Source organism: Octopus sinensis, linkage group LG19 (assembly GCF_006345805.1).
Source record: "Octopus sinensis linkage group LG19, ASM634580v1, whole genome shotgun sequence".
NCBI lineage: Eukaryota > Metazoa > Mollusca > Cephalopoda > Octopoda > Octopodidae > Octopus > Octopus sinensis.
The window spans coordinates 29336957-29364018 of NC_043015.1; the positions used below are offsets into that span (position 1 = coordinate 29336957).

At 38.6% G+C, this 27062-nt stretch overlaps 1 protein-coding gene across 1 annotated transcript; it reads right to left on the reverse strand.

The window, feature by feature from the left end:
* Positions 1 to 1776: 1776 nt before the first annotated feature.
* LOC115222228 (mitochondrial fission 1 protein) lies at positions 1777 to 27062 on the reverse strand. The gene is made up of 5 exons (XM_029792389.2): positions 26920 to 27062; positions 7625 to 7757; positions 4692 to 4771; positions 2814 to 2919; positions 1777 to 2002 (listed from the first exon to the last, which is right to left on the reverse strand). The coding sequence occupies exons 1-5, from the start codon at positions 26968 to 26970 to the stop codon at positions 1914 to 1916; spliced, it is 459 nt and encodes a 152-aa protein (XP_029648249.1). The 5' UTR covers positions 26971 to 27062; the 3' UTR covers positions 1777 to 1913.

The following is a 27062-nucleotide window of genomic DNA, read 5'->3' on the forward strand; positions in this document are numbered from 1 at the left end:
AAAGTAACACCAAATATATAGTGTGTGTGTTTTTATTGGCTAAAATGGCAAAATGACCATTCCTAAATAAAACAATATCTGTTTCAACACACGACTTCACATCAAAAATCTTGCAAAACAAATATATAAACGTAATTTAGTTATCATTAAGCTAGTGTTAGGAACCTAAATTGTGACTAAGGTTTGGTGGAAGATTTTAATTCAAAACTTATGAAAACAAGACATTTTTACCACATAGCCAGAGCTGGTCGCAGCCAGGTTGGCAACAAAAGGGTTAAAGAGCCTTTTGGGGTTTTTTTGATTTTTTTTTTATCATAGTGATCTACAAAATGGATTGAGGTCATTGAAAGAATTCAATCTAGGTAGCTTAAAGTGTTGTAACAATATAATATTAAGCACGACTCGGCAGACATACTTTACTGATAGTATAAGACAATAAGAGTCATTTCTCTTAGAAAGCGCAACATTCAGTGGGGGAGGGAACGCGCATACCTTAACGAGCATAATAATATTATAAATAATAATTGTTTCTAATTTAGGAGCAATGCCAGCAGTTTTGAGATGTGGGGGAGGGGACTAGCTAGTTGATACCACTGAGCCTCAGTTATCAAGCCTGGGACTTTATCTTATCAAGCCCGGGGGTGGCTGAAAGGCAAAGTTGACCGTGACAAGATTTGAACATTATAAATAATAATAATAATAATAATACAAATTTCTAGTACAGACATGCGGCCAGAAATTGGGAGATGGTGGGTGGGTGGGCGGAAGAAGAGTTAATTATATGAACCCCAGTATATGACAGGTACTTATTCTATTGCCACTCAGAAGGATGGAAGGCAAAGTTGACCCCAGCAGGATTTGAACACAGAATGTGAAGAACGGGATCAAACACCAGAAGGTATTTTGTTTAACTCTGGCCCCTTCCCTTAATAATAAATAGCTTCTGATATAGGTACAAGGCCAGTGATTCCAAAGGGAGGGATAAGCTGATACCACCAACCACCCCCTCCTCCAGTACATTATTTTATCAACCCCAAAGAGATGGAAAGGCAAAGTTGACCTTGGTGGGTTTTGAAATCAGACCCTAAAGAGCCAGAAGTAAAACTGTGAAGCATTGCTTCTAACGCTCTCCTGATTCTGTCGATCCACCGTTCTTAATAATAAAAACAATCATAATCACAATAGTAATGATGATGATTTCGTATTTTGGCACAAGGCCAGCAATTTCAGGAGGGGGGGGGGCAAGTCCATTACATCGACCCCAGTGCTCAACTGGTACTTAGTTTATCGACCCCGAAAGGATGAAAGGCAAAGTCGACCTCGGCGGAATTCGAACTCAGAACGTAAACACAGATGAAATGCCGCTAAGCATTTTGCCCGGCGTGCTACCGATTCTGCCAGCTTGCCGCCTTGGGTAATGATATTAATAATAATATAGTAGTAGTAGTAGTAGTAGTAGTAATATTAACAAAGATGGTGATGGTGATGAGGTTGGTGATGATGAAGATGACGACAGTGATGTATGCTAAGACGGTCGCAATAGCTTTTAAGCACCAACAGGTGAGAAAGCTCATTAGTTTTCAAAGGAAAAAAAATTTTTAAACAAAAGTTTATTTTTCAAAAGTTAGTTATTAACAAACTAATATTGAAGTTTTATACATGTAGGTGTGTGTGTGTGTGTGTGTGTGTGCAGGTGGTGCACACATACATATGTGCGCGTGTGTGTGTGTGTGTACAACCATGTGGGAGTGTATGCATGTGTGCGGGTATTTGCATGTGTCTGCATTTAGTTTTGAATTTTTCTTTTTCTTTTTCTTTTCTTTTCTTTTTTTTTTTTTTTTTTTCTCAGCACAGCCAAAAGAGTTCATCAAGTTGAACTTTCAATGTCCAACATTAAAGGTCCATTGTCCATTTTATTTCTTGGCCAAAGCAACTCCGAGACCAACCAGACTTCCAATAGTTAGTACGGCACCGCCAATTATAGCCATTCCCATCAGGCCTTCTGTGAAAAGAAAGAAGATTGAAAGCAAAACATGAGTCAACATCCACTGACAAGGTTACAAATTTTGGAAGATAAATACAAAAAAGTTACATTTGGTGTTCAAATTTTACTATTAGATATATCTAACAAGTCAGTAAAATCAGGACCTATTCTATACGGTCACTCAGCCTGCTAAAAATAACTGTCAAATTCCCTCAAATCACATCCTACTGTCTCAAAACAGAGAAGAAAACAAAAATAAAAATTATAGCGAGGCCCACCAATGGAGAAGTTCTTAACCAGATCAGGCCGAAAATGTCGCAGGATGCTAGGATCACCAAGCATAGATTGGCATATTTCGGTCATATTATGCGGAGAAAATCCCTGGAGAAGGACATCATGCTCGGAATGGTCAGTGGCAAGAGAGGAAGAGGCCGACCAAGAACCCGCTGGCTTGACACCATCAAGAGTGATACGGAAATGGACATAGCCAATCTGAAAGAAGCGGCCCAGGATAGAACTGACTGGAGGACACTGATCCATCGAGTAACCAAGAGTCGACTTCGACTGAGCGGATAGATAGATAGATAGATGTTGGATGATGTAGATCTAGATATACAAAAAGCTGGAATGGTCATGGCCAGAGTCAGAACACCCTTCGGTGTAGGTCTTTTAAGTGGTCTGATCTGAGATAGTAGGGGGGAGGGGGGCTGAACAATGAAAAAAAAAACTACAACTACTACCAGTAACTGAGAAAGAAAATATGAAAAAAATCCACCCAAAAGTAATAATAATAATAATAAAATAAAATAAGAAAGAAAACAAAACGAACCTCGGGTTAATTTTTTCTTGATAAATTGCTCCATGCTAATTGCTTGGCGATTATCAGGCTGAAGATTCAAAACCATCTTTATGTATTGTAGTGCATGTTCATATTCCTGTAAGAAACAAACAGACAGAGAAAAGGTTTAACGCTCCAGTATTCGAAACGGCTGTTATTACGCCAAATTATTCTACCTGCTTTCTACGCTCGAATCGTCCAGATCTAGACTCTCACACCAACCCTACAATATCGTTCTGGACAATTACCCATGCGGACAACAGATGATGATTTAAAACTTCTTAATATATTAGTGAGGGGGTAATTAACTAAGGACAACAAGGGTTAACATCATATCAGGACAATTACACCCTCCCTATGGGTGGGGCGGTGTAAATGTCTTGATACAATGTTAACCCTTTCATTACCATTTTTATTTTGAGATGCTCTGAGTTTCTTTCAATTAATTTTAACTATGACAAAGAATTTAGTAAAATAATTTAGTTATCATTGTATTTAGGAATGGTCATTTTGCCAGTTTAGCCAATAAAATCACACACACTATATATTTGGTGTTACTCTGCTTCAGTGTTATTCATTTTTTACATTAATCTTAATCTTATTATGAATAACACTGAAGCAAAGTAACACCAAATATATAGTGCGTGTGTTTTTATTGGCTAAAATGGCAAAATGACCCTTCCAAAATACAACAATATCTGTTTCAACACACGACTTCACATCAAAAATCTTGCAAAACAAATATATAAACGTAATTTAGTTATCATTAAGCTAGTGTTAGGAACCTAAATTGTGACTAAGGTTTGGTGGAAGATTTTAATTCAAAACTTATGAAAACTTATGAAGACATTTTTACCACATAGCCAGAGCTGGTCGCATTATTGGAATCTCAGAGCTAAGAGATAATGCATGATTACTTCAAAAGGAATGTGAATAAATAAGCATTGTCTGCTAAGATTCCCTTACATTGACCAATAGCTTTTGAGTGAAACATGATAGGTGGAATCTGTGAAGAAGCCTGTGGATACATATTTGAAGCTAGAAACGGTAATATTGTTATTTAGAGTTTCACCAAAGGGTTACGTAAAATCTCATTCAGAGTTATCAGTAAGAAAAAAACAAAATAAAACATAGGGTCATCAGACACTTAAATACACACAAATAGTCATTTAAACGGTCATTTTGGAAATGCTTGTTTCCTCTCATGTGCAATATAAAATAGAATAAAAGTTCACTAATTTTGCAGAAAGTATGTGGTAGGGAAGACAGCAGTAGAGATGACTACTACTAGGCAAGTTCTAATACCTTTACATCCATCAAATTTTAATTTAATTCAACTGTTTATTGTAAGAGTTAAGTTAGGGTTAAACCCTTTAGCATTTAAACAGGCAATGTCCAGCCAAAATATTCTGCCTGTTTTATGTTCAAACTGGCCAGATCTGGTCTCTCATACCAACCCTACAATATCGTTCTGAAACTTAACAGTTTCCTCATCAAAATCTCAAAGCTACATGAAAATGCATGATTAATTCAAAACAATGTGAATAAATAAGCATTACTTTTGACAAAATAATGTGAATACCAAAGGATTAATGAAATGAGCATTGACAAACTAACAAAAAAAAATTTATGCAATGAGGGAAAAAAAAACAATGCAAATCATTGAGAAATATTGTTCCGAGGCTTTAGGTAAGTATGGGAGGCAACTTACAATGTTTCAATCTCATTAGGCCTCCACAGGAAAGTGTGGACTCCATATTTATCCAAAGAATGGTGAGAGAATCACTAAGAGAATGTACAATAGTGTACACTGATAGGAAATAATCAGCGAATAAATTTACTCTGATGATAAGATTGCAAATAACTTACTTTCAACTTGGTAAAGCCCACGGCAAGATAATAGAGGTAGTCTCGGCGAGATTGATCATCATTGGTTTTCTGTAGGATGTCTGGAAGGCAGAAATGAAAACTACTTTTAGAAAGAACATTCTGGTTTGAACCAGGTTTCATTTTATTGGTGAGAGGAAGCAGTTTGCATCCTACTTGCACATGGCAGTGTTTATTTATAGATAAAAACAAGGGAGATGGAATTGGAAATAGTTAACAGAACGGGACAAACAGATACAGGAAACTTCACATCGGCTTTTGAATCCAAAGTCATTGCAGTTTTGGGACATTTTAATTGTGCCTTATATATATATATATATATATATATGTATATATATATATATATATATATATCTATATATATATATATATATATATATATGTATATATATATAATATATATATATATTATATATATATATATATATATAGTGGTTAAGGTAGCGGATTCGCGGTTGTAGGATCGCAGTTTCGCTTCCCAGACCGGGCGTTGTGAGTGTTTATTGAGCGAAAACACTTAAAGCTCCACGAGGCTCCGGCAGGGGGTGGTGGCGATCCCTGCTGTACTCTTTCGCCACAACTTTCCCTCACTCTTTCTTCTGATGGTCTGCTCGCTTAGCCAGCGGGGTGGCGTCATTTGAAGGCTAAAACAATACCAAGCGCATTGTGACCAGCGATGTGCAACAACATCTGATAGCCTGGTCGGTCACGTGATATAGATATATATATATATATGTATATATATATATTATATATATATATATATATATATATATATATATTACAGTATATATACATATTTTCAGTAATGCCTTGATATACGAGTTAATTTATTCCCATGCCAGCATGGACAATGGATGTTGATGATGATGATGATGATGATGATGATGAGCCCACTCATAAAGCGAAAACTTGTACTGCAGAGCAATAATTTCCCATAGTAGCAATGTTATAAATTGCAATTCATTCCCAGAAAAATATTTTACTTGTAAAATTTAAAATTTGAAATACTTGTAAATAATTGGCAATAAAACAACAGTAGAATGTGAAGAATATTCTATGTAAAGTGAAAAGAATGTCAAGAATATTTATAATAAAAAACATTATTATAATCGTTTTCTGAATCACTTTCACTCGCACTAGACTCGCATAGAACATCACTTGTAGACATAATTGCCAATCCACAAGCACTCATTGTAGATTTCCGTTTAAAAAACAAGTCTAGAGTTGTTTGCTTAGAAGTTTTTTTTTGGGGGGGCTGTCTATAAATTTCTCGGTAACACACAAAAGCAGTTGTAATGGTAACAGAAACTTTTTCATTTTATTCAAAATTTGGATCTGCTTGAAAAATGAAACTCGTAAACCTGGGGTCTCGTAAAACAAGTCCTCGTAAAGTGAGGTATTACTGCATATATATACTCGCAAAAATATGTACATACATATATGTGTGTGTGTGTGTGAGTGGGTGGATGGGTATGTATGTATATATATATATATATAATATATATATATATATATTATATATATATATATATGTGTGTGTATATGTAAAAAAATACAAACTGGGACATTTAGAAGACGATACAAAAAACAGACGGGACATTCGAAGCCTTCAATCTTCAGTCAAAAACCGGATCATCCTCGCAATTTCGGCTGAGTAATCTTGAGATTGCTCCGACCTGGCCAGTCCCAAAGGAAAATCTAAGCCAAGCACATTAGATTCCTTGGAAGAAAGCCTCGAATGTATACAAAACAAGGACGGAAAAACGGACGATGTTACACAAATATGAATACAAAAATACATAAAAACAATAATGATAATAATAATAACAAAAAGAGGACGTCACAGACAGGCGTCTTTTCGACAGGACAAGTAAACTTTATATATATATATATATCTGCTGGGTTCGGCTGCTCTGCATTGATAAGGGGCAAATACCCTGAAACTAGTCTGCAGATGTCTGACCAGAGCAAGGGGAAGCGGCTGACCTCCCCTGTTCGAAGGTTATAATGGACACAGTTTCGGGTGTCACATAGCTAGCTAGAGGCGATGGCCTCTTGGAGCTAATCAACAGCAGCATTCGTCCTATATTTCTGGACTGCCATATTAGCTTGGCGATAACTATTAATATATATAGATATAACTATACATGTATGTATACATGCAGGAGTGGCTGTGTGGTAAGTAGCTTGCTAACCAACCACATGGTTCCGGGTTCAGTCCCACTGCGTGGAATCTTGGGCAAGTGTCTTCTGCTATAGCCCCGGGCCGACTAAAGCCTTGTGAGTGGATTTGGTAGATGGCAACTGAAAGAAGCCTGTCGTATATATGTATATATATATATATATATGTGTGTGTGTGTATTCAAGTGTCTGTGTTTGTCCCCCCCCCCAACATTGCTTGACAACCAATGCTGGTGTGTTTACGTCCCCGTCACTTAGCGGTTCGGCAAAAGAGACCGAAGTACTGGGCTTATAAAAAAAGAATAAGTCCCAGGGTCGAGTTGCTCGATTAAAGGCGGTGCTCCAGCATGGCCGCAGTCAAATGACTGAAACAAGTAAAAGAGTAAAAGAGTATATATATATATATATATGTGTGTGTGTGTGTGTGTGTGTGTGTGTGTGTGTGTGTTTGTGTGTCTGTGTTTGTTCCCCTAGCATTGCTTGACAACCGATGCTGGTGTGTTTATGTCCCCGTTACTTAGCGGTTCGGCAAAAGAGACCGATAGAATAAGTACTGGGCTTACAAAAAAAGAATGAGTCCCAGGGTCGAGTTGCTCGATTAAAGGCGGTGCTCCAGCATGGCCGCAGCAGTCAAATGACTGAAACAAGTAAAAGAGTAAAAGAGTAAAGAGTATAATCTTTTCGAAATCCTTAAAATTATTCAAAAACCTGAAAAACTTTGAAAAACTCACCTTGAAGAAATGCTATTCCTTTCCGAATGTCGTTTGAATATTTGCTCCGGATTAAACAGAGAGCATAATCAAAATAAGTACTTTCATGGATCACGCCTCGCTTCTCTTGACCGAGATACAGCTGTTCATACTTCTGAAATCAGAACCAGCAAAAAACATGATTAGTGAGACCCATATTGGAGTACGGGATTCAAGCCTCTTCTCCCTATCTCCTCAAAGACATACATCATCTCAAAAGAGTCCAGAAGCTGGCTACTCGCATGGTTCTTGGTCTCAAGCATTTGTCTTATGAAGAAAGGCTGAAGACGCTCGACCTTTATTCTCTAGAAAAATGCAGCCGCCGTGGTGATCTCATTCTTGCTCACAACATCATAAGCGGAAAGTGTAACCTCTCGAAAGAGCTGTTCTTCACTCCTGCTCCAGAGCGTCAGCTACAGGGTCACTCTAAAAAGCTCTATCTGTGACGATTTCATCTCAATGGAAGGAGAGGGGCTTTCCCCGTCTGGGTTGCAGATCCGTGGAATAAGCTGCCGGACGAGATAGTGAAGATGCCGACGACCGCTCGGTCCAAAGACTCTCTTGACCAGAAATGGACTGAACTCTTTGCATGAACACCCTCCCTGTACATAACTCCATGTCCCCCTACATGGCCTTGCTTTTTGCTTTTTGAGCCAAAAAATTAACTTAACTTAAGTTACATCAACTATATAATTTCTTTTAATTCTTTTTCTAATTCCAGTGGTTAGACTGAGGTCCTGCTAGAGCACTGCTTAAGGGATGTAGCCACGGGAGAACTTAATACTACAATATACTGTCATCGGTTTTACTTCCAATTTTTCTTGGTTGGATGAGTCTTTTCCAACACCGCATCCTGCCACTTGTTGCAATCCTTCGCCATCTCTTATGAGAAGATAAGCTTCCTAAAATCGCCATCGCTACTTCTGCCCAGTTTTGGCATGGTTTTTATAGTTGAAGGCCCTGCCTAACACGAACTGCTTTCAGAGTGTACTGGGTGCATTTTTCTTGTAGCACCAGCACCAGAGAGGTTGTCATGTTTTCAGATGTGAGGACGTGGCACAAGCAATGTATTAATATGATGCTCAGTAAAAGGAGAGAGTTGCTGTTTTATGTTTTGAACAGAGCTCTTCATCGGAAACATGAAATATAGGCAAGTCCAAAGCAAAAGGAGGAATGAAGAAAAAATTGCCAATAGTCCATGTGCAGATGTGTATATATATGATTTTTTTTGTTTTAACAAAAACTGTCCGATGAACGGGAACGTGAAATTCCAAGTAACAGGTTTTTAAGTAAAACATATTACTCTACCTCTGGTATTTGAGTACTCTTTTTTCCACATTTATGTGTTTACTCTGGTATATATATATTATATATACATATATATATATATATATTATATATATATATTATATATATATATATAATATATGTAAATATATATATATATATGTAAATATATATATATATATATATATAAATACATACACACACATATACATACACAAACACACACACACACACACATATATTGGGTCATCCCATAAATAATATGGTTTGTTTATACTTCTTATATTTTTCAAAACTAAAACAAAGTTCTTTTTTAATCTAAAATATACTCTCCTTCATTTTCTACAATGCTCTTCCATCCATCTTGTAGACTTGCAAGGCCCCTCTTCCAAAATTCACTTGTCTATGACGAAAAGCACTCCTCCACTACTGTTCTGACCTCGTCTACAGAATTCATATTTTTTCCCTATATATATGACTTTGAAGATTGCATATCTGGCAAATATGGTGGGTGGGGCATCGCTTCCCATTCAAACTGCTCCAGCCTTTGGAATGTCATCCTCGCTGTATGTGGCCAAGCATTATCCTGATGGAAGAACACCTATTTCTTTACTATCCACAAGGGGACAAAGAAGGACAGACAAACAGATTAAATCGATTATATCGACCCAGTGCTCAACTGGTACTTAATTTATCAACCCCTAAAGGATGAAAGTCAAAGTCGACCTCGGCGGAATTTGAACTCAGAACGCAGCGGTGGACGAAATACCACAAAGCATTTCGCCCGGCATGCTAACCGTTCAGCCAGCTCGATACCCGTCATCTTGAAACCAAAGATGGTCGTTTTTCTTTGCAGCAGATCTCCTTTGTCATCATTTGGTTTGGGTTTAAAAGTTCGAAAGCGGACTAAACCTTTCATTATCCCACCAAACAGATAACAACACCTTGCATGGGTGAAGACCTTCTTTAGCCCGGGGGTGCCGGTGCTTCTCCTTTCCCGACCCACTGCCTTAAGAAGTATAAACAAACTTTCACAACTTGGTCTAGCAACACACACACACACACACACAGAGGCATCGGAGTGGCTGTGTGGTAAGAAGTTTGCTTCCAAACTCATGGTTCCAGCTTCAGCACCACCATGTTCCACCTCAGGCAAGCATCTACTATAGCAGCCTTTTCAGTGGATTGGGTAGATGGAAACTGAAAGAAGCCTGTTGTATACATATATATATTTATATCACCATGATCACCGAGACCGACCAGGCTATCAGGTGTTGCTACACATCGCTGTTCACAATGCGCTTCACATTGTTTTAGCCTTCAAATGACGCCACCCTGCTGGCTAAGCGAGCAGGCCAACAGAAGAAAGAGTGAGAGAAAGTTGTGGTGAAAGAGTACAGCAGGGATCACCACCACCCCTTGACAGAGCGTCGTGGAACTTTAGGTGTTTTTGCTCAATAAACACTCACAACGCCCGGTCTGGGAATCGAAACTGCAATCCTACAACCGTGAGTCCGCTGCCCTAACCACTGGGCTATTGCGCCTCCACATATATATATATATATATATATGTCTTTGCATCTGTTTGACCTCCAACCAGTGTTTGTTTGTTTATGTCCCTAAAAACTTAGCAGTTTGACCAAAGTCACTAACAGAATAAGTTCCACGCTTAAAAAAGTACCAGGGTTGATTCATTAGGCTAAAATCCCTCATGGTGATGCCCTAGCATGTCCGCAGTCTAATGACTCAAACAAGTAAAAGGTAAATTATATATATAATATATATATATATATACTCTTTTACTCATTTACTTGTTTCAGTCATCTGACTGCGGCCATGCTGGAGCACCGCCTTTAATCGAGCAACTCGACCCCGGGACTTATTCTTTTGTAAGCCCAGTACTTATTGTATCGGTCTCTTTTGCCGAACCGCTAAGTGACAGGGACATAAACACACCAGCATCGGTTGTCAAGCAATGCTAGGGGGACAAACACAGACACACAAACACGCACACACATACATATATACATATATATATTACATATATACGACAGGCTTCTTTCATTTTCCATCTACCAAATCCACTCACAAGGCTTTGGTCGGCCCGAGGCTATAGTAGAAGACACCTGCCCAAGGTGCCACGCAGTGGGACTGAACCCGGAACCATGTGGTTGGTAAACAAGCTACTTACCACACAGCCACTCCTGTGCCTATGTATGTATGTATATACGATGGGCTTCTTTCAGTTTCCGTCAACCAAATCCACTCACAAGGCTTTGGTCGGCCTTAGGCTATAGTTGAAGACACTTTCCCAAGATGCCACGCAGTGGGACTGAACCCGGAACCATGTGGTTGGTAAACAAGCTACTTACCACACAGCCACTCCTATTTATATATATATGTATATATAGGGCGTGATTCAAAGGCTATTGGGGTGTTGTTTCTAGCAGGTCAGGTGATCACCAAGAGGCTCTCCCACGTCTTCTTATCAGTCCTTCCAATCCTGGTGATTTCGATAATATTAAAGCTAATCAAATAGCGCAAAACACTGAACAAGACTACAATCATCTCCGACAACAGAGTATAATTAAATGCCAACAGTGAGCAACGTTGTTGACACCTTGCTATTATAGCAGACAGCTCTCCATGATAATAGACTGATTGTTGTTATATAATAGACTGTTTAGTTACTACACTGCCCAATGTTAATTATATGATTTTCAATCAAGGAATAAATTGCCAAGTTACATACGCAGCAAAATGAATGCTTATATTTCTCCTGTGACTTTTACCGTTTTGCAAATCTTGCCTTTTTTTTGATTTCCTGCAATTCTTTTCTTTTTTTTTCCTATTTTTTTATGTTTTAGTTGTAACTGTAACCATGGATATGAGGGTGGTTTAGAAGTTCGCTTTACAATACAAGGGTCTGGGTTCTGTCTCCACTGTGTGGCACCTTGGAGAAAATTGTCTTCTAGTTTGCGTCAATGAAAGCTTTGCGTGTGAAATTTGGTGAAAGAAGTTCGGTGGAAGTGCAAGCATGCATGCGTGTGTGTGTGAGTGTGTGTGTGTGTGTGTGTGTGTATTCATTAATAAATATATATGTGTGTGTGTGTGTGTGTATATATATATATATATATATATATAAATTAATAAATAAAACATATGCATATATACATACATATATGGCCGTTGCCAGCCTCGCCTGGCACCCGTGCCGGTGGCACATAAAAAGCACCATCCGATCGTGGCCGTTTGCCAGACTCGTCTGGCACCTGTGCCGGCGGCATGTAAAAAGCACCCACTACACTCATGGAGTGGTTGGCGTTAGGAAGGGCATCCAGCCGTAGAAACATTACCAGATCAAACTGGGCCTGGTGCAGCCTTCTGGCTTCCCAGACCCCAGTTGAACCGTCCAACCCATGCCAGCATGGAAAGCGGACACTAAACGATGATGATGATGAAATATATATACACACACATATGTATGTGTTTGTCCCCCCAACATCACTTGACAACCGATGCTGGTGTGTTTACAGAATAAGTACTAGGCTTACAATGAATAAGTCCTGGGGGTCGATTTGCTCGACTAAAAGCGGTGCTCCAGCATGGCCACAGTCAAATGACTGAAACAAGTAAAAAAAAAATGTTGTGTTCTGGGGTCGATATAATCAAGTAGCCCGCTTACTCAGAATTCCAGGACTTGTGGCTATAGTAGAAAGTATTAGTGCAGTGGATAGGAGAACTGACAGAGTGTAGAACAAATGGTCTTGCAGTGACCAAGTGGATTACTATTCAATAATTAAATGCTCAATTTTAAACATAGGACCATCAACTATCTCCTATCCATGTCTTTGTTTCTGTGAACATTTGTCAACTTCAACATTAACCCTTTTGATATCAATCCACCTGAAACCACTTCTGGCTCTGAGTACAAATGTCTTGTTTTCAAAAGTTCTGAATTAAAATCTTACACCAAACCTTAGTCACAATTTATGTTCCTAACACTAGCTGAATGATAACGAAGTTATTTTACTAAATTCTTTGTTATATTTAAAATTAATTGAAAGAAACACAGAGCATCTCAACAGAAATATGGTAACAAAAGGGTTAAATATATAATAGAGAAACAATTCTGAACCCTTTAGATAACAACCCACCTGAAACCAGCTCTGGCTCTGAGTACAAATGTCTTGTTTTCATAAGTTTTGAATTAAAATCTTCCACCAAACCTTAGTCACAATTTAGGTTCCTAACACTAGCTGAATGATAACTAAGTTATTTTACTAAATTCTTTGTTATATTTAAAATTAATTGAAAGAAACACAGAGCATCTCAAAATAAATACAGTAACGAAAGGGTTAAGAACTATAAGCTGTATATTGATGTTAGCTTTTAAAAATATTTCTATTGTTTTTGAAATGTTGTTTAATTATTCTTTTGTTTTAGGAGGTTTTTTTTAATTTTTATTATTTTAATAATACATTGAAGTTGTTTATACTCCACAGCAATGTCTGTTTGCAGTGAACACTATAATTACAAAAGGAGAAAAAAAAACATTTACAACATTATTTATTTGGAAAAGGAAATAAATAACTACATCTGGAGTTGGCAACTGAATGGATTGAAAAGCAAGAAGAAAAATATTGTTAGTGGCTTAAATTAGCACAGCTAATTGTATATGATAATTATATGAGATAATATAAAATCAATCAAATCAAAATCAAATTCGATGACTGGCATCCGTGCTTTCAGGGTGCAAAGAGCACCATACGAGCGTGATCATTGACAGAGCGGCTAACCGGCTTCCATGCCAGTGGCACATAAAAGGCACCATTCGAGCGTGATCATTACCAGCGTCACCTTACTGGCACTTGTGCCCTTGCTAGTAGGGTGCCAAGAGCACCATCCGAGTGTGATCATTGCCAGAGCAGCCAACTGGCTTCCATGCTAGTGGCACATAAAAGGGCACCATTCGAGCGTGATCGTTACCAACATAGCCTTACTGGCATGTGTAAAAAGATTCAAGTGAGATCATTGCCAGTACCGCTTGACTGGCCCCTGTGCCAGTGGCACGTAAAAAGCACTCACTACACTCTCGGAGTGGTTGGCGTTAGGAAGGGCATCCAGCTGTAGAAACTCTGCCAAATCAAGATTGGAGCCTGCTGTAGCCATCTGGTTCGCCAGCCCTCAGTCAAAATCGTCCAACCCATGCTAGCATAGAAAGCGGACGTTAAATGATGATGATGATGAATATAATATGGGCATTGGAGTGGATGTGTGGTAAGTAGCTTGCTTACTAACCACATGGTTCCGGGTTCTGTCCACTGCGTGGCACCTTGGGCAAGTGTCTTCTACTATAGCCTTGGGCTGACCAAAGCCTTGTGAGTGGATTTGGTAGATAGAAACTGAAAGAAGCCCGTCATATATATGTATACATATGTGTATGTATGTATGTATGTGTATATGTTTCTGTGTCTGTGTTTGTCCCCCCCAACATTGCTTGACAACCGATGATGGTGTGTTTATGTCCCCGTAACTTAGCATTTCGGCAAAAGAGACCGATAGAATAAATACTAGGCTTACAAAGAATAAGTCTTGGGGTTGATTTGCTCAACTAAAGGTAGTGCTCCAGCATGGCCACAGTCAAATGACTGAAACAAGTAAAAGAGTATAATATAATATAATGTATATATAAAATAAATATCTTCTTAAATCTATTATAACTGAGTATATATATCTTTATGTAATGGTGTGTGGCCTATAGGTTAGGTCAGTAGGTTGTAGGTTCAGTTCTATGACTGGGCAGTACATTGTCCTTGAGCAAGACACTTCATTTCAGTTCATTCAACTGAAAATGAGTACCAGCTACAGTTCGAGGTTAACCCTGCAATAGACTGCTGCCTCATTCATGGGGGTTCATTGTGGTCACATTTTCTTAAGGTGGCAATCTGGCAGAAACGTTTGCACGCTGGATGAAATGCTTAGTGGTATTTCGTCTGTCTTAACGTACTGAGTTCAACTTTGCCTTTCATCCTTTTGGGGTCAATAAATTAAGTACCTATTTCTTTACAACCCACAAGGAGCTAAACACAGAGAGGACAAATAAGGACAGACAAACGGATTAAGTCGATTATATCAACCCCAGTGCGTAACTGGTACTTATTTAATCGACTCCGAAAGGATGAAAGGCAAAGTCGACCTCAGCGGAATTTGAACTCAGAACATAAAGATAGACAATATACCGCTAAGTATTTCGCCCGCCGTGATAACGTTTCTGCCAGCTCGTCGCCTATAAATTAAGTACCAGTTGCTTACTGGGGTCAATGTAATCAACTGGCCACCTACCCCAAAATTTCGGGCCTTGTGCCTACCTAGAGTAGAAAAGAATTTCTTTGACCTCGTGGGCCTCTAGGTTCAGGAAAGACATTAAATTATACAAATATATCTTTAGGTCTCTCTCTCTCTCCTGACAAAAAAATTTTAATATTTAAAAAAAAATTTTTTTTAAACCCTAAAATCTGGGAATATTTGAACTGACCAACTACTTGTTGCTTAATATTAACCACAAAGACAAAAATATTTTAAGCAACCAGCCAATCACCAACCACTATTTCCTTGCCCCTTTCTGACAACAATGAAACAGACTCTTTGCCTGTTTGCTACATCCAACCTTTATAGGACTGGTTCTGTTTCCACCCTTTGTTCTCCTCTTCATTCTCACATTAATTGTATACAGTCAAATTTTTGCAATCACTTATGTAGTTGAATTTCTACTTCGTAATACAATAATGATAGTATCATATAATTTCCTGAATGTCCTGTTTCTTTTAAACACTGTACATTAATGGCCCAATTGACCCAGTTCTTCCACGGCTCTCTCGCTCTCTTTCCTCTGAAGGCTCCCTGCCATGTTGTTCAGCTTACAACCAGCAAACCATCTTTGAAGTCACAGGAATTCTACAACCACAGTGAAGGCAACAAGTCTAGAAGTTTTGGTTTTTTGAACATGCTGATATCATCATCATCGTTTAACGTCTGCTTTCCATGCTAGCATGGGTTAGACGATTTGACTGAGGACTGGCAAACCAGATGGCTGCACCAGACTCCAATCTGATCTGGCAGAGTTTCTGCAGCTGGATGCCCCTCCTAATGCCAACCACTCCGAGAGTGTAGTGGGTGCTTTTACGTGCCACTCAGGCGATACTGGCAACGGCCACGCTCAAATGGTGCTTTTTATGTGCCACCTGCACAAGAGTCAGTCAAGCAGCACTGGCAACGATCTCGCTTGAATGATTTTTCACATGCCACCAGCACAAGTGCTAGTATGGCGATGCAGGTAACGATCATGTTTGAATGGTGTTTTTAATGTGCGATTGGCACGGAGGCCAGCTTGTTGCTCTGGCCACGATCTCACTCGTATGGTACTCTTAGCGCTCCACTAGCACGGATGCCAGTCATCGAATTTGATTTTGATTTCGAAGAGATGAATCAGAGCCTACTAGGACAAACACCATAGTAATAGCAATACAAGAAAACACCATGCTCCCACTATTTTAGGAGGGGGCTAATAGGCCCAATATATGTTGCTACCCCAGGGCAATAACAACTCCTGTTCTACGTGTGCGTAACTGGTACTTATTTAATCGACCCCGAAAGGATGAAAGGCAAAGTCGACCTCAGCGGAATTTGAACTCAGAATGTAACGGCAAACGAAATACCTATTTCTTTACTACCCACAAGGGGCTAAACACAGAGGGGACAAACAAGGACAGACAAACGGATTAAGTTGATTACATCGACAAAAGGCAGCAGATCTAGAAATTGTAGAATAACAGTCACTTAGTGTCCCTGTGTAAATATATCTGTTTCTTTACACCCCACAAGGGGCCAAACAAGGACAGACAAATGGATTAAGTCGATTACATCGACCCCAGTGCCTAACTGGTACTTAATTTATCGACCCCGAAAGGATGAAAGGCAAAGTCGACCTCAGCGGAATTTGAACTCAGAACATAGCAGCAAGCGAAATACAGCTAAGCATTTCGCCCGGCGTGCTAACGATTCTGCCTGCTCGCCTCATATAAATAGTACCTTTTGGTGATATGTTAAATATTTCAGAAGCAGCAGCTGAGGTACACCGTTCCAATGTACCATACCCAGTAATGAAAACCACTGAGCATTGTGACTGTTTACATCTTAGATAAAATATATTTTGCATTTTTCATGCTATATTAACCCTTTCATTACCAACCCGGCTGAAACCGGTTCTGGCTCTAAATACAAATGTCTTGTTTTCAAAAGTTTCTAATTAAAATTTTTCCACCAAACCTTAGACACAATTTATGTTCCTAACACTAACTGAATGATAACTAAGTTATTTTATTAAATTCTTTGTTATATTTAAAATTAATTAAAAGAATACAGAGCATCTCAAAATAAATACAGTAACGAAAGGGTTAAATACAAGCACAGACATGACTGAGTGGCACTTTTTTTACAACTGTAAACTGCTTGTTAACGAGGTCAAGTTGACCACAGCAGTATTTGAACTCGGTATGTAAAGAGCTGGAAGAAATACTGCAGAGTATTGATTCTGAACCATTGTGTCTGCTAGCTCACCGCCTTAACCCTTTAGCATTTTTACCGGCTATATCCGGCCAAAAGTATTCTGCCTGTTTTATGTTCAAACTGGCCAGATCTGGTCTCTCACACCAACCCTACAATATCATCTTAAAATTGAACAGTTACCTCATCAAAATCTCATAGCTACAAGATAATGCATGATTAGTTCAAAACAATGAGGATGAAGAAGCATTAATTTTGGCAGAATAATGTGAACACTAAAGGGGTAAAGTACCCAATAATAACAACAGTAAACTGATGAGCCCTGTATCATGCAGTAATGCCAATTTAACTGTTATAACTAGCAGATCGATTGAGCCACATAGGAGCTCACTCTTTGGTCTGCTGTTGTTGTTGTTATTAAAACAAACAGCTACTATTTTGGCAATTCTTTCATATCACAGCCATAAACAATGAAAATACAAACAGAAACCAGAATAACAGGATACATTAATAACAGAAACATCATTGAATTTTCTGGAGAAACAAACACTAACATTTCAACTTGTATATTTAATCATCGTTTAACGTCCGTTTTCTGCGCTAGCACAGGTTGGACAGTTCGACCAGGGTCTGGGAAGCCAGGGGCTGCACCAGGCTCCAGTCTGATCTGGCAGTGTTTCTACAGCTGGATGCCCTTCCTAACGCCAACCACTCCGCGCATGTAGTGGGTGCTTTTTACATGCCACCGGCACTATTTAATCATGGGTAGGTAGGCAGACAGAATTATATGTGAAGAACAGCACAGTGGGATTCAACCCAAGACCACATTGTCCAGAAGCAAGCTTCTTAACCACACGGCCACCTAAGTAGGTAGGAAGGTAGACAGAATTATATACTCTCTCTCTTTTACTTGTTTCAGTCATTTGACTGCAGCCATGCTGGAGCACCGCCTTTAATCGAGCAAATCGACCCCAGGACTTATTCTTTGTAAGCCTAGTACTTATTCTATCAGACTCTTTTGCCGAACCGATAAGTTACGGGGACGTAACCACACCAGCATCAGTTGTCAAGCAATGCTAGGGGGACAAACACAGACAAACAAACATATACACAAATACACATATATATATATATATATATATATATATATATATATACGATGAGCTTCTTTCAGTTTCCGTCTACCAAATCCACTCACAAAGCTTTGGTCGGCCCAAGGCTATAGTAGAAGACATTTGCCCAAGGTGCCACGCAGTGGGACTGAACCCAGAACCATGTGGCTGGTGAGCAAGCTACTTACCACACAGCCACTCCTGCGCCAAATTGGGATTGAACCCAAGACCAGATTGTTCAGAAGCAAGCTTCTTAACCACACGGCCACACTTGTGTGTACATCATCAAAGTGAATAGAAATTAGAAGGTCATTATTCGTAGGCTGTTTTGTGTATTTTTCTATTTTGGAGACAGGGTGTATCTGTCATTGAACTGCGGCCATACTGGAGCACCGACATCAGAAAGTACAGTAAACAAATCAACTTTAATACTTATTTTAAATTTGCTCGTCATTCTGTTAATGTAGTTCTGTCAGAAACATCAAGTTACAGAGACGCAAACAAACCAACAGCGGTTGTTAAACAGTAAAGGAAGAAATACACACACACACCACCACCACCACCACCACCAGCTGTCCAACTGTACAGGAACGCAAAAACGCACACACACACACATGCATACCACCAGTTATCCAGCCGTAAAAGAACACACCCACACACTCGTACACACGATGGGCTTCCTCATAGTTTCTACCAAATTCATTCACAAAGCATTGGAAAAACTAGTGGCTATAGTAACAGGCGCGTACCCAGGGTACGACGCAGTGGAACTGAACCGGAAACCACGCGGATGCGCAGCGAACCTCTTGACGACACGGGCCAAGCAGAAATAGATAGGTAGGCAACATGTTTTGAGAACATGACTCGAGTACTTGTTACACATACCCCTTTTATCTTTTTCTTATCAAGCGGCTTCTATGAATCACACTACAATCACGTGACTTGCGGGCGGCACCGCTTTTCTACGTATCTCACTGAACGATATATATATGTGTGTGTATATATATATATATATATATATACATATATATATATATATTTGTATATATATCATGTGGCGATACAACTTGCGTAGCAACAAAGTGAATCATTAGATTAGAACGAATAAACTCTACGTATACGTGCGTGCAGGTGGGGGGTACTACTTAAGAAAAGTGGTCCCGGTGCGCGCACTCGCGTACACGAGCATCGGTGACTAGTCGATCCTAGCTAGTCGTGACTAGTCGATCCTACAACGACTACCTAGCAAAGCAAATAAAACGCAAAATAAATAAAATTTTTTTACACAAAGTAAATAAAACACACAAAAACACAAAGTAAGGATCGACTAGTCACGACTAGCTAGCGCTGATGCGCGAGTGCGCGCACCGGGACCACCGGGGTGAGTGTGTGTGTATAAGTTGGACAATGCTATAAATAACAAGCGAGTACAGAAAGATCGACTGCAAACTTACTTCAAAACATCAACAGAAATGGGGAGGCGGAAGAAAAAAACCTCACCACAAATCTAAAAAAGTGTTGACAGAATTGACGCTTGACCCCCCCCCCGCCCCCTTCACCCCACTTCAGTCGTTTTTTTCACGGTCAAGGACCGTAGGGCTAGTTTTATCAATAAGCTCAAAATTAGGCTAATAAATAAATAAATAAATGAATTTTTGTTTTGCAAGATTCCTGATATGAAATCGTGTTAAAACAGATATCGTTATATTTGGGGGATGGTCATTTATTTTTCTTGACAACTAAACACACACACACACACTATATATCCGTTCTTCGTTCATTTATTATTATGCTGCGTCTAAAACTGAGACAACATCCTGTAACTAACCCTAACCCTAATTTTTTTTTTCTTAATTGTTAAATTAATTTAATTGTTACGCGTGTAAAAAAAAAACCGAAAGCGTGTGTATAAAATTATAGAATTATTTTCATTGTTAATTGTTTAAATCACTTTCCATTGCTTTCGGGGGTTTTCTTACACGCGTAACAATTCTTAGACCCCCTTCGGTCATGAATGACCATGGGATTGCACCTAGAGAGTTACTCTCTGAGGCACAAGTCCGGGCAAGGTTGTTTATGGAAGACCAGCAGTCGCCCATGCATACCAGCCTCCCCTCTCCACGCCACCAGTGTTATCCAAGGGAAAGGCAAAGGGGCCGATACAGCTTGGCACCTGTGACGTCGCAACTCATTTCTACAGCTGAGTGAACTGGAGCAACGTGAAATAAAGTGCTTTGCTCAAGAACACAACACGCAGCCCGGTCCGGGATTCGAGCTCACAACCTCACGATCGTAAGCTCGACGCTCTAACCACTGAGCCATGCGCCTTCACATACTTACCCGTAACAATTAAATTAATTTAACAATTAAGAAAAAAAAAATTAGGGTTAGGGTTAGTTACAGGATGTTGTCTCAGTTTTAGACGCAGCAAATGTTGTTTACCTAAATGGAGGTAATCGATTGGTTAAAATTGCCAAAATGCTCGGATTTTCAGACGAAATATCTTACAAACTATAGAATTTTCTCAATAAAGCCAAGAAAAAAAAATGATGTTTTATAAACACATTCTACCAGTATACGAAGTTTTAAAGTGTTTAGTTAACTAGAAATTGTGTTGAAATCTGGCCTTCAAAAGGAAAAGATCCTATTATAGTTCTCATTTTACTTTATGGAAATCTTTCGACACAAAGCCAAACTCGAGTGAATTTTCCAAAACTCCCCCTCCTCGCCCGCGAAAACACCTTTTCACAAAAAAAATTCGGATATAATCGGAATCTACACCATCTGAAGCATATTTATAGATAATCTCATTTAAAAATAGCCATTTAACCTGAAAGTCGGTGGGGTGGGATGGAGCACACCTGTGTAGGTACCTGCGAAATTGTTAACGTATTGAAGAAATCGCTGAACCCTCCAGATGGCAACGAGTACCTTTGAGAATTGTAAAGGAGGGTATAATGAACGATCCGGACAGAAAGGAGTTATTTTCCTATGGGCTATCCATGCAATGATGCTTGATATTGAAAGAACCATCGAGTTGCTTGTATCGACAGGATTAATTATTCAGTTGTGTGCTTCGGTGAACCAATGCGTTTGGCGAATTACCAGAAATATTCGTACAGGGGAAAGCTTGGAGGTGTTTACCGAACAGTTCGTTAAACAGGTTTCTTTCTTCTCTGGGTCTCGAGTTCCGTCTGGCTCGTCCGGTAGAGATTATCAACAGGTGGGCAAACAAATATCATGAAGCAGGTCTATGTCGGTACAGAAGCAATAGTGGTGTGTGTGTTGGTGTGTGTATATATATATATATATATAATAATAATAATAATAATAATATAGGGTGAAATTAATTAATTTGGAATAATCATCAATTTCACCAAGTAGATTTCGGCATGTAAAAGCCCCATTCAAGGAAGGTTTAAGTAATAGTAAGTAATTAAGGGTTTAGCAACGATTTGCCTCACCACACACCGAATTTAGAAATAGCAGTCAAAGAGTTATGGCTATTCTTTCTACTTAAAAGGGAGATCCCAGTAAAACCACAAGTGCTGTGGTTTACTGGAATCTCCCTTTTAAGTAGAAAGAATAGCCCAAACTCTTTTGACTGCTATTTCTAAATTCGGTGTGTGGTGAGGCAAATCGTTGCTAAACCCTTAATTACTTATATATATATATATATATATATATATATATATGGATGTCGTCTATGCCCTGAAGAGACAAGGCAGAACTCTGTACGGATTTGGAGGTTAAGCTAAGATTCGTAAACTTCTTCAAACATATATATATATATTATATGTAGAAAAATACAAACTGGGACAAGAACGTAAAACATTTAGAAGACGATACAAAAAACACGGACGGGACATTCGAAGCCTTCAATCTTCAGTCAAGAACCGGATCATCCTAGCAATTTCGGCTGATATATACATGTGTGTGTGTGTGTGTGTGTGTGTGTGTTGATCCTTCGGTATTGGTCTACAGTGTTGCTATCTGAGTTCGGGTTCATTTTAGCGCTCAGTTTCCGGCCAATGCCGATTTTCGCCGAGTTCATTCTTTCATTTCCTGAAACCCGTGCCATGACCACTTGCAAGGCCTCCGAGTCTCGTGGAAAGGAGGGACAAAGGGATGATGTCTAAAGCAGTGTGACCTGGTCGGAATGTTTGCAACAGAACAGAATCGGTCAATATAAAGATCCTCACCCGTTAACGACAAAAAAAAAAAGAAGAAAAAAACCCCCAGCCTGCTGGGTGTTAACGACTGTTAAAGATACCCGAAGTACCCGGTGGGAAATGTTAGACGGACCAGGAAACATTTTTTCACGCTGAGAGTTGCTGAAGCATGGAACAAACTGCCGGCATCAGTTGTTAGTTGTCGGAGCACTGCATCCTTCAAGACTTCCATGCTTCCTGAGATTCGCCAACACTACACTTGATTTTCTCCCCTCCATACACACACAAGCATGTTCACTTTCCAGACATTTCTACATTACTGCATGTACTTTATATGCACTTTCTGACAAGTTGTGGTGCACCTGAGCACTGTATACAATAATTTCATTATTATTATTTTACACTAATGATGGAAATTAAAGGTGAGTAGTGGCCAGACGGTGTGCTTTAGAAATTAGTATACTCCTATAAAAATATCCTAGACGTGATGGGAAAAAAACACTTAACGAATTCTATTAAGACTGATAATTCATTTAATTCATTGTAACACACACACACAAACACGCAGACTTCCTCCCTTCTCTCTCACTCTCTCTCTTATTGATTGATCTTCACTGTGATCGATCGATATTGAAAAATCCGAACTGTTATGTTCTCGCACAACATGGAATATAACTTATCCTATCCTAGATATGAGATGAGATGAGGTGCATACACTTCAAACGAAACTACTGTGTGACTTGTACTCGATGATAAAAGATACGAGATGAAACAGGAGAACAAACGATAACTTATAATGAACTAGCAGTATCGCCCGGCGTTGCTCGGGTTTGTAAGGGAAATAACTACATAAGCATTTTTAGAGAGTTATAGCCAAAAGATAGCAAAAAAAATACATTAAAAATGGAAAAAAAAATGATGGTAATTTTTTTTTAAATCGTTGACTCATCGTAGACATTTTTAGAGAGTTACTTCCCTTATATAATAGCGAAAAAATGCATTAAAATGGAAAAAATGATGGTAAATTTTTTTTAAATCGTAGACTCATCGTAGACGTGCGCTAATACCCAGAAGGGCTCGATATGAATCACGACTATAAGATACCCGGTTTTGGTTACACTGCACCACAAAATGTGGGAATAGTTAGGAATCTAAATCGTAGGAGACAGACACACAACTTGACTTTTATATATAAAGATTTAACGATTGTTGCAGTGTAGCTCGGTAACGAAGGGCTGTCTGTAAACAGTTGCTTGGCTTGCTAGAAACAGCAACCAAATCCCCGTCAGAGCACACGCTCGCTGTTGCAATTAAAAAGGGAAAGGATATTTCTGGATGCACGTTGACTGAGTAAATGACGAGATGGTCGTCTGTGGGAACGCCTTGGACCAAAGACTTGAAGAGTTATAATCGGACAGAAAACGTAAGACTGGACAGAAAAGGTGAGAATGGAATAGATCTAGAGTTCAAAATACATCAAAGAACGATCACTTCTGTGAACGATTCCTTATTTACGCCCATTCCACCCACATAAAACTTGGCAACTTGTGAATTAAACCCGAGTGAGTAGCGGAGAGAACATATACACCAAAATCTTGGGCGTCCTTATAAAGCTGTCTACTTTGGAATGGAATCGCAATGAAAAGCACAAAAGACAGCAGATCTAGAAATTGTAGAATAACAGTCGCTTAGTGTCCCTGTGTAAATATATCTGTTTCTTTACAACCGACAAGGGGGCCAAACACAGAGGGGACAAACAAGGACAGATAAATGAATTAAGTCGATTACATCGACCCCAGTGTGTAACTGGTACTTATTTAATCGACCCCCAAAGGATGAAAGGCAAAGTCGACCTCGGCGGAATTTGAACTCAGAACGTAACAGCAAACGAAATACCTATTTCTTTACTGCCCACAAGAGGCTAAACAAGGACAGACACACGGATTAAGTCGATTATATCGACCCCAGTGTGTAACTGGTACTTATTTAATCGACCCCCGAAAGGATGAAAGGCAAAGTCGACCTCGGCGGAATTTGAACTCAGACAGAACGTAGCGGCAGACGAAATACAATCGAATCAAAACACCCCCAGATCAACAGGAAAACCGTTCCGATTTGCAAAGGACCGTAGCAAGAAGGGTAGGAAAAAAAAAAAAAAAAAAGGAATTCGCTAAGTCATAGCTCCGACTATTCGCAAACAATGTCCGGTCTAAGCTTTCCATGTAATTGAAGCAAGATTACAACTAACACTGGAAGTACTTATATGTCGATAATTAATTTCGTTTTTACTTTTTTTTTTTTTTCTATTCTACCGTTTATCCTCGGATCAGTTTACTGGAGTTTGTCCAAATATCGGAGCGTCGCATTAAAAAAAAGAAAAAACATGTTTCATTCCCCCCGGGGTGACCGATACGATGAAATACCAGTAAAATATTAGTGTTAATTCATAAATTTAAAACCTACAACTGTTACCATATTTGAGGAAATTATGCGATTGTCTTTAGGTTAGGAAAGGCAAAAAAAACTATGACAAACTGTTGACAATAATATTATTAAACAGGAAATATTTGTGCGAATGTAATTTTCATTTGATATTGCATAATCCTGTAATAAAAATAGGATGTAAGAAAGATATAGATAAAAAAAAAACTATTATGGGCTTTTTTTTTTTTCTTTTTCTTTTTTTCTCAAATTAAGTCAAGAAAGAGAGAGAAAAAGATAATTATAGACAAAAGGAGAAACTAAGTACTGATATGATTTAGTACAAAGTATTAAGTAAGCGTATTGTGTGTGACTATGAATTTGCATTTTAAAATATTAATTGAAATCCACCATAGTACAAGGTTTTTAATTATTGAAACATAATGTCATTCGCCACACATGAATGATTAAACAAAAGTAATTAAAAGCAGTTTTCTTGTTCTGTTTTGTTTTCTTGTTTTTTGGGGGTTTTTTTTAATAGTTTTTTTTTCTTTTTCAGATTAGTTTAAATGTTGAAAAAGTCATTGTAAATATTAAGAGATTCAAGAATCGCCCAAGATGCGATACTGTATAGAAACATCATTATTATCATCACATATTATTATTATTATCACTATTATTATTATTATTATTATTATTATTATTATTATTATCATCACTATTATTATTATTATTATCATTATTATTATTATCATTATTATTATCATTATTATTATCATCATTATTATCATTATCATTATTATTATTATCATCATTATTATCATTATCATTATATTATTATCATTATTATCATTATTATCATCATTATTATTACTATTATTATTATCATCATTATTATTATTATTATTACTGTGAACAATTTCTAGTATTTTTATGCTCCCCAACGATGTCTCGATGCATTTATTTGTTCGACCTGCTGCAAATCGAAGCCAAGTCTGACAATAAATCGTAGCTTCCTACAGACAACAACCCAAAAACTAATTCTTAATAGCACCCAAAATATCCCTCTACATACATACAAACAAACAAACTGGTCGTAGTACAAAATCTGAATTAAATTCCACCGCAAGCTGTGTCACACAAAGCTGTATAGGACAAAGCGAAAGTGGTCATAAACAAGGGTTAAGCATTAAGGCATGGAAGTGGTTCGTTATAATCACCAAAGATCTCCTTTACCAGGATTTATCGGCAAAACTAAAGAGGATTCGGTGACCCTTTTTTGTAACGAAAAACTTAAGCTTTACTGGGTTTTCTATCTTCGTTAATCCACGACTCCATTTAGTTACATGACATCGTATCAGGATTTTTGATATTCCTTGGTTTATATATTTCAATGTATTTCGAAATAGTCAAAACCTCCTTCAAATCGACATCCCCAGCCGTCTTTTAAGAAGAGAGGAGAGGCACCAGGTGAGATAATTACGGCTGGTGACCCTTTAATTATAGGTATATAAAAGAAATAAGGGGTTGACCAGATGAAGCGGACACAAGATCGAGTGTGAGGGAGGCACGACCTCCACATAAATAAGAAGGAAAGTCAAGGGAATCGGACGAAGGAGGGCGGCGAAAATGACATTAGTGTTGTTATTAGGGAATAGGGGATAAGGATGGGGAGAAAGGAGGATGGTGGAGAATAAGAGGAGTCGTATAAGAGACAGACCTTTAAATCTTCGGCAGAAACGTAATCATAAATGATTGCTTCGGCATCCATGATAGATTCTGTAAAGAGGACTCCGCCGACAGAAGAGTGATTTCCCTTTGTTTGGCTTTCTCTCTCCCTTCCCCCTCCTTCGATGATGTATG

Excerpts from the sequence above, each read along its gene's own strand:
- LOC115222228 (XM_029792389.2), bottom strand. The coding sequence starts at position 26,970 with ATGGATGCCGAAGCAATCATTTATGATTACGTTTCTGCCGAAGATTTA. Across the intron at positions 7,758-26,919 it reads TTTCTGCCGAAGATTTAAAG|AAGTATGAACAGCTGTATCT; the intron begins GTCTGTCTCTTA and ends TTCTGATTTCAG. Across the intron at positions 2,003-2,813 it reads CAAGAAAAAATTAACCCGAG|AAGGCCTGATGGGAATGGCT; the intron begins GTTCGTTTTGTT and ends TTCTTTTCACAG.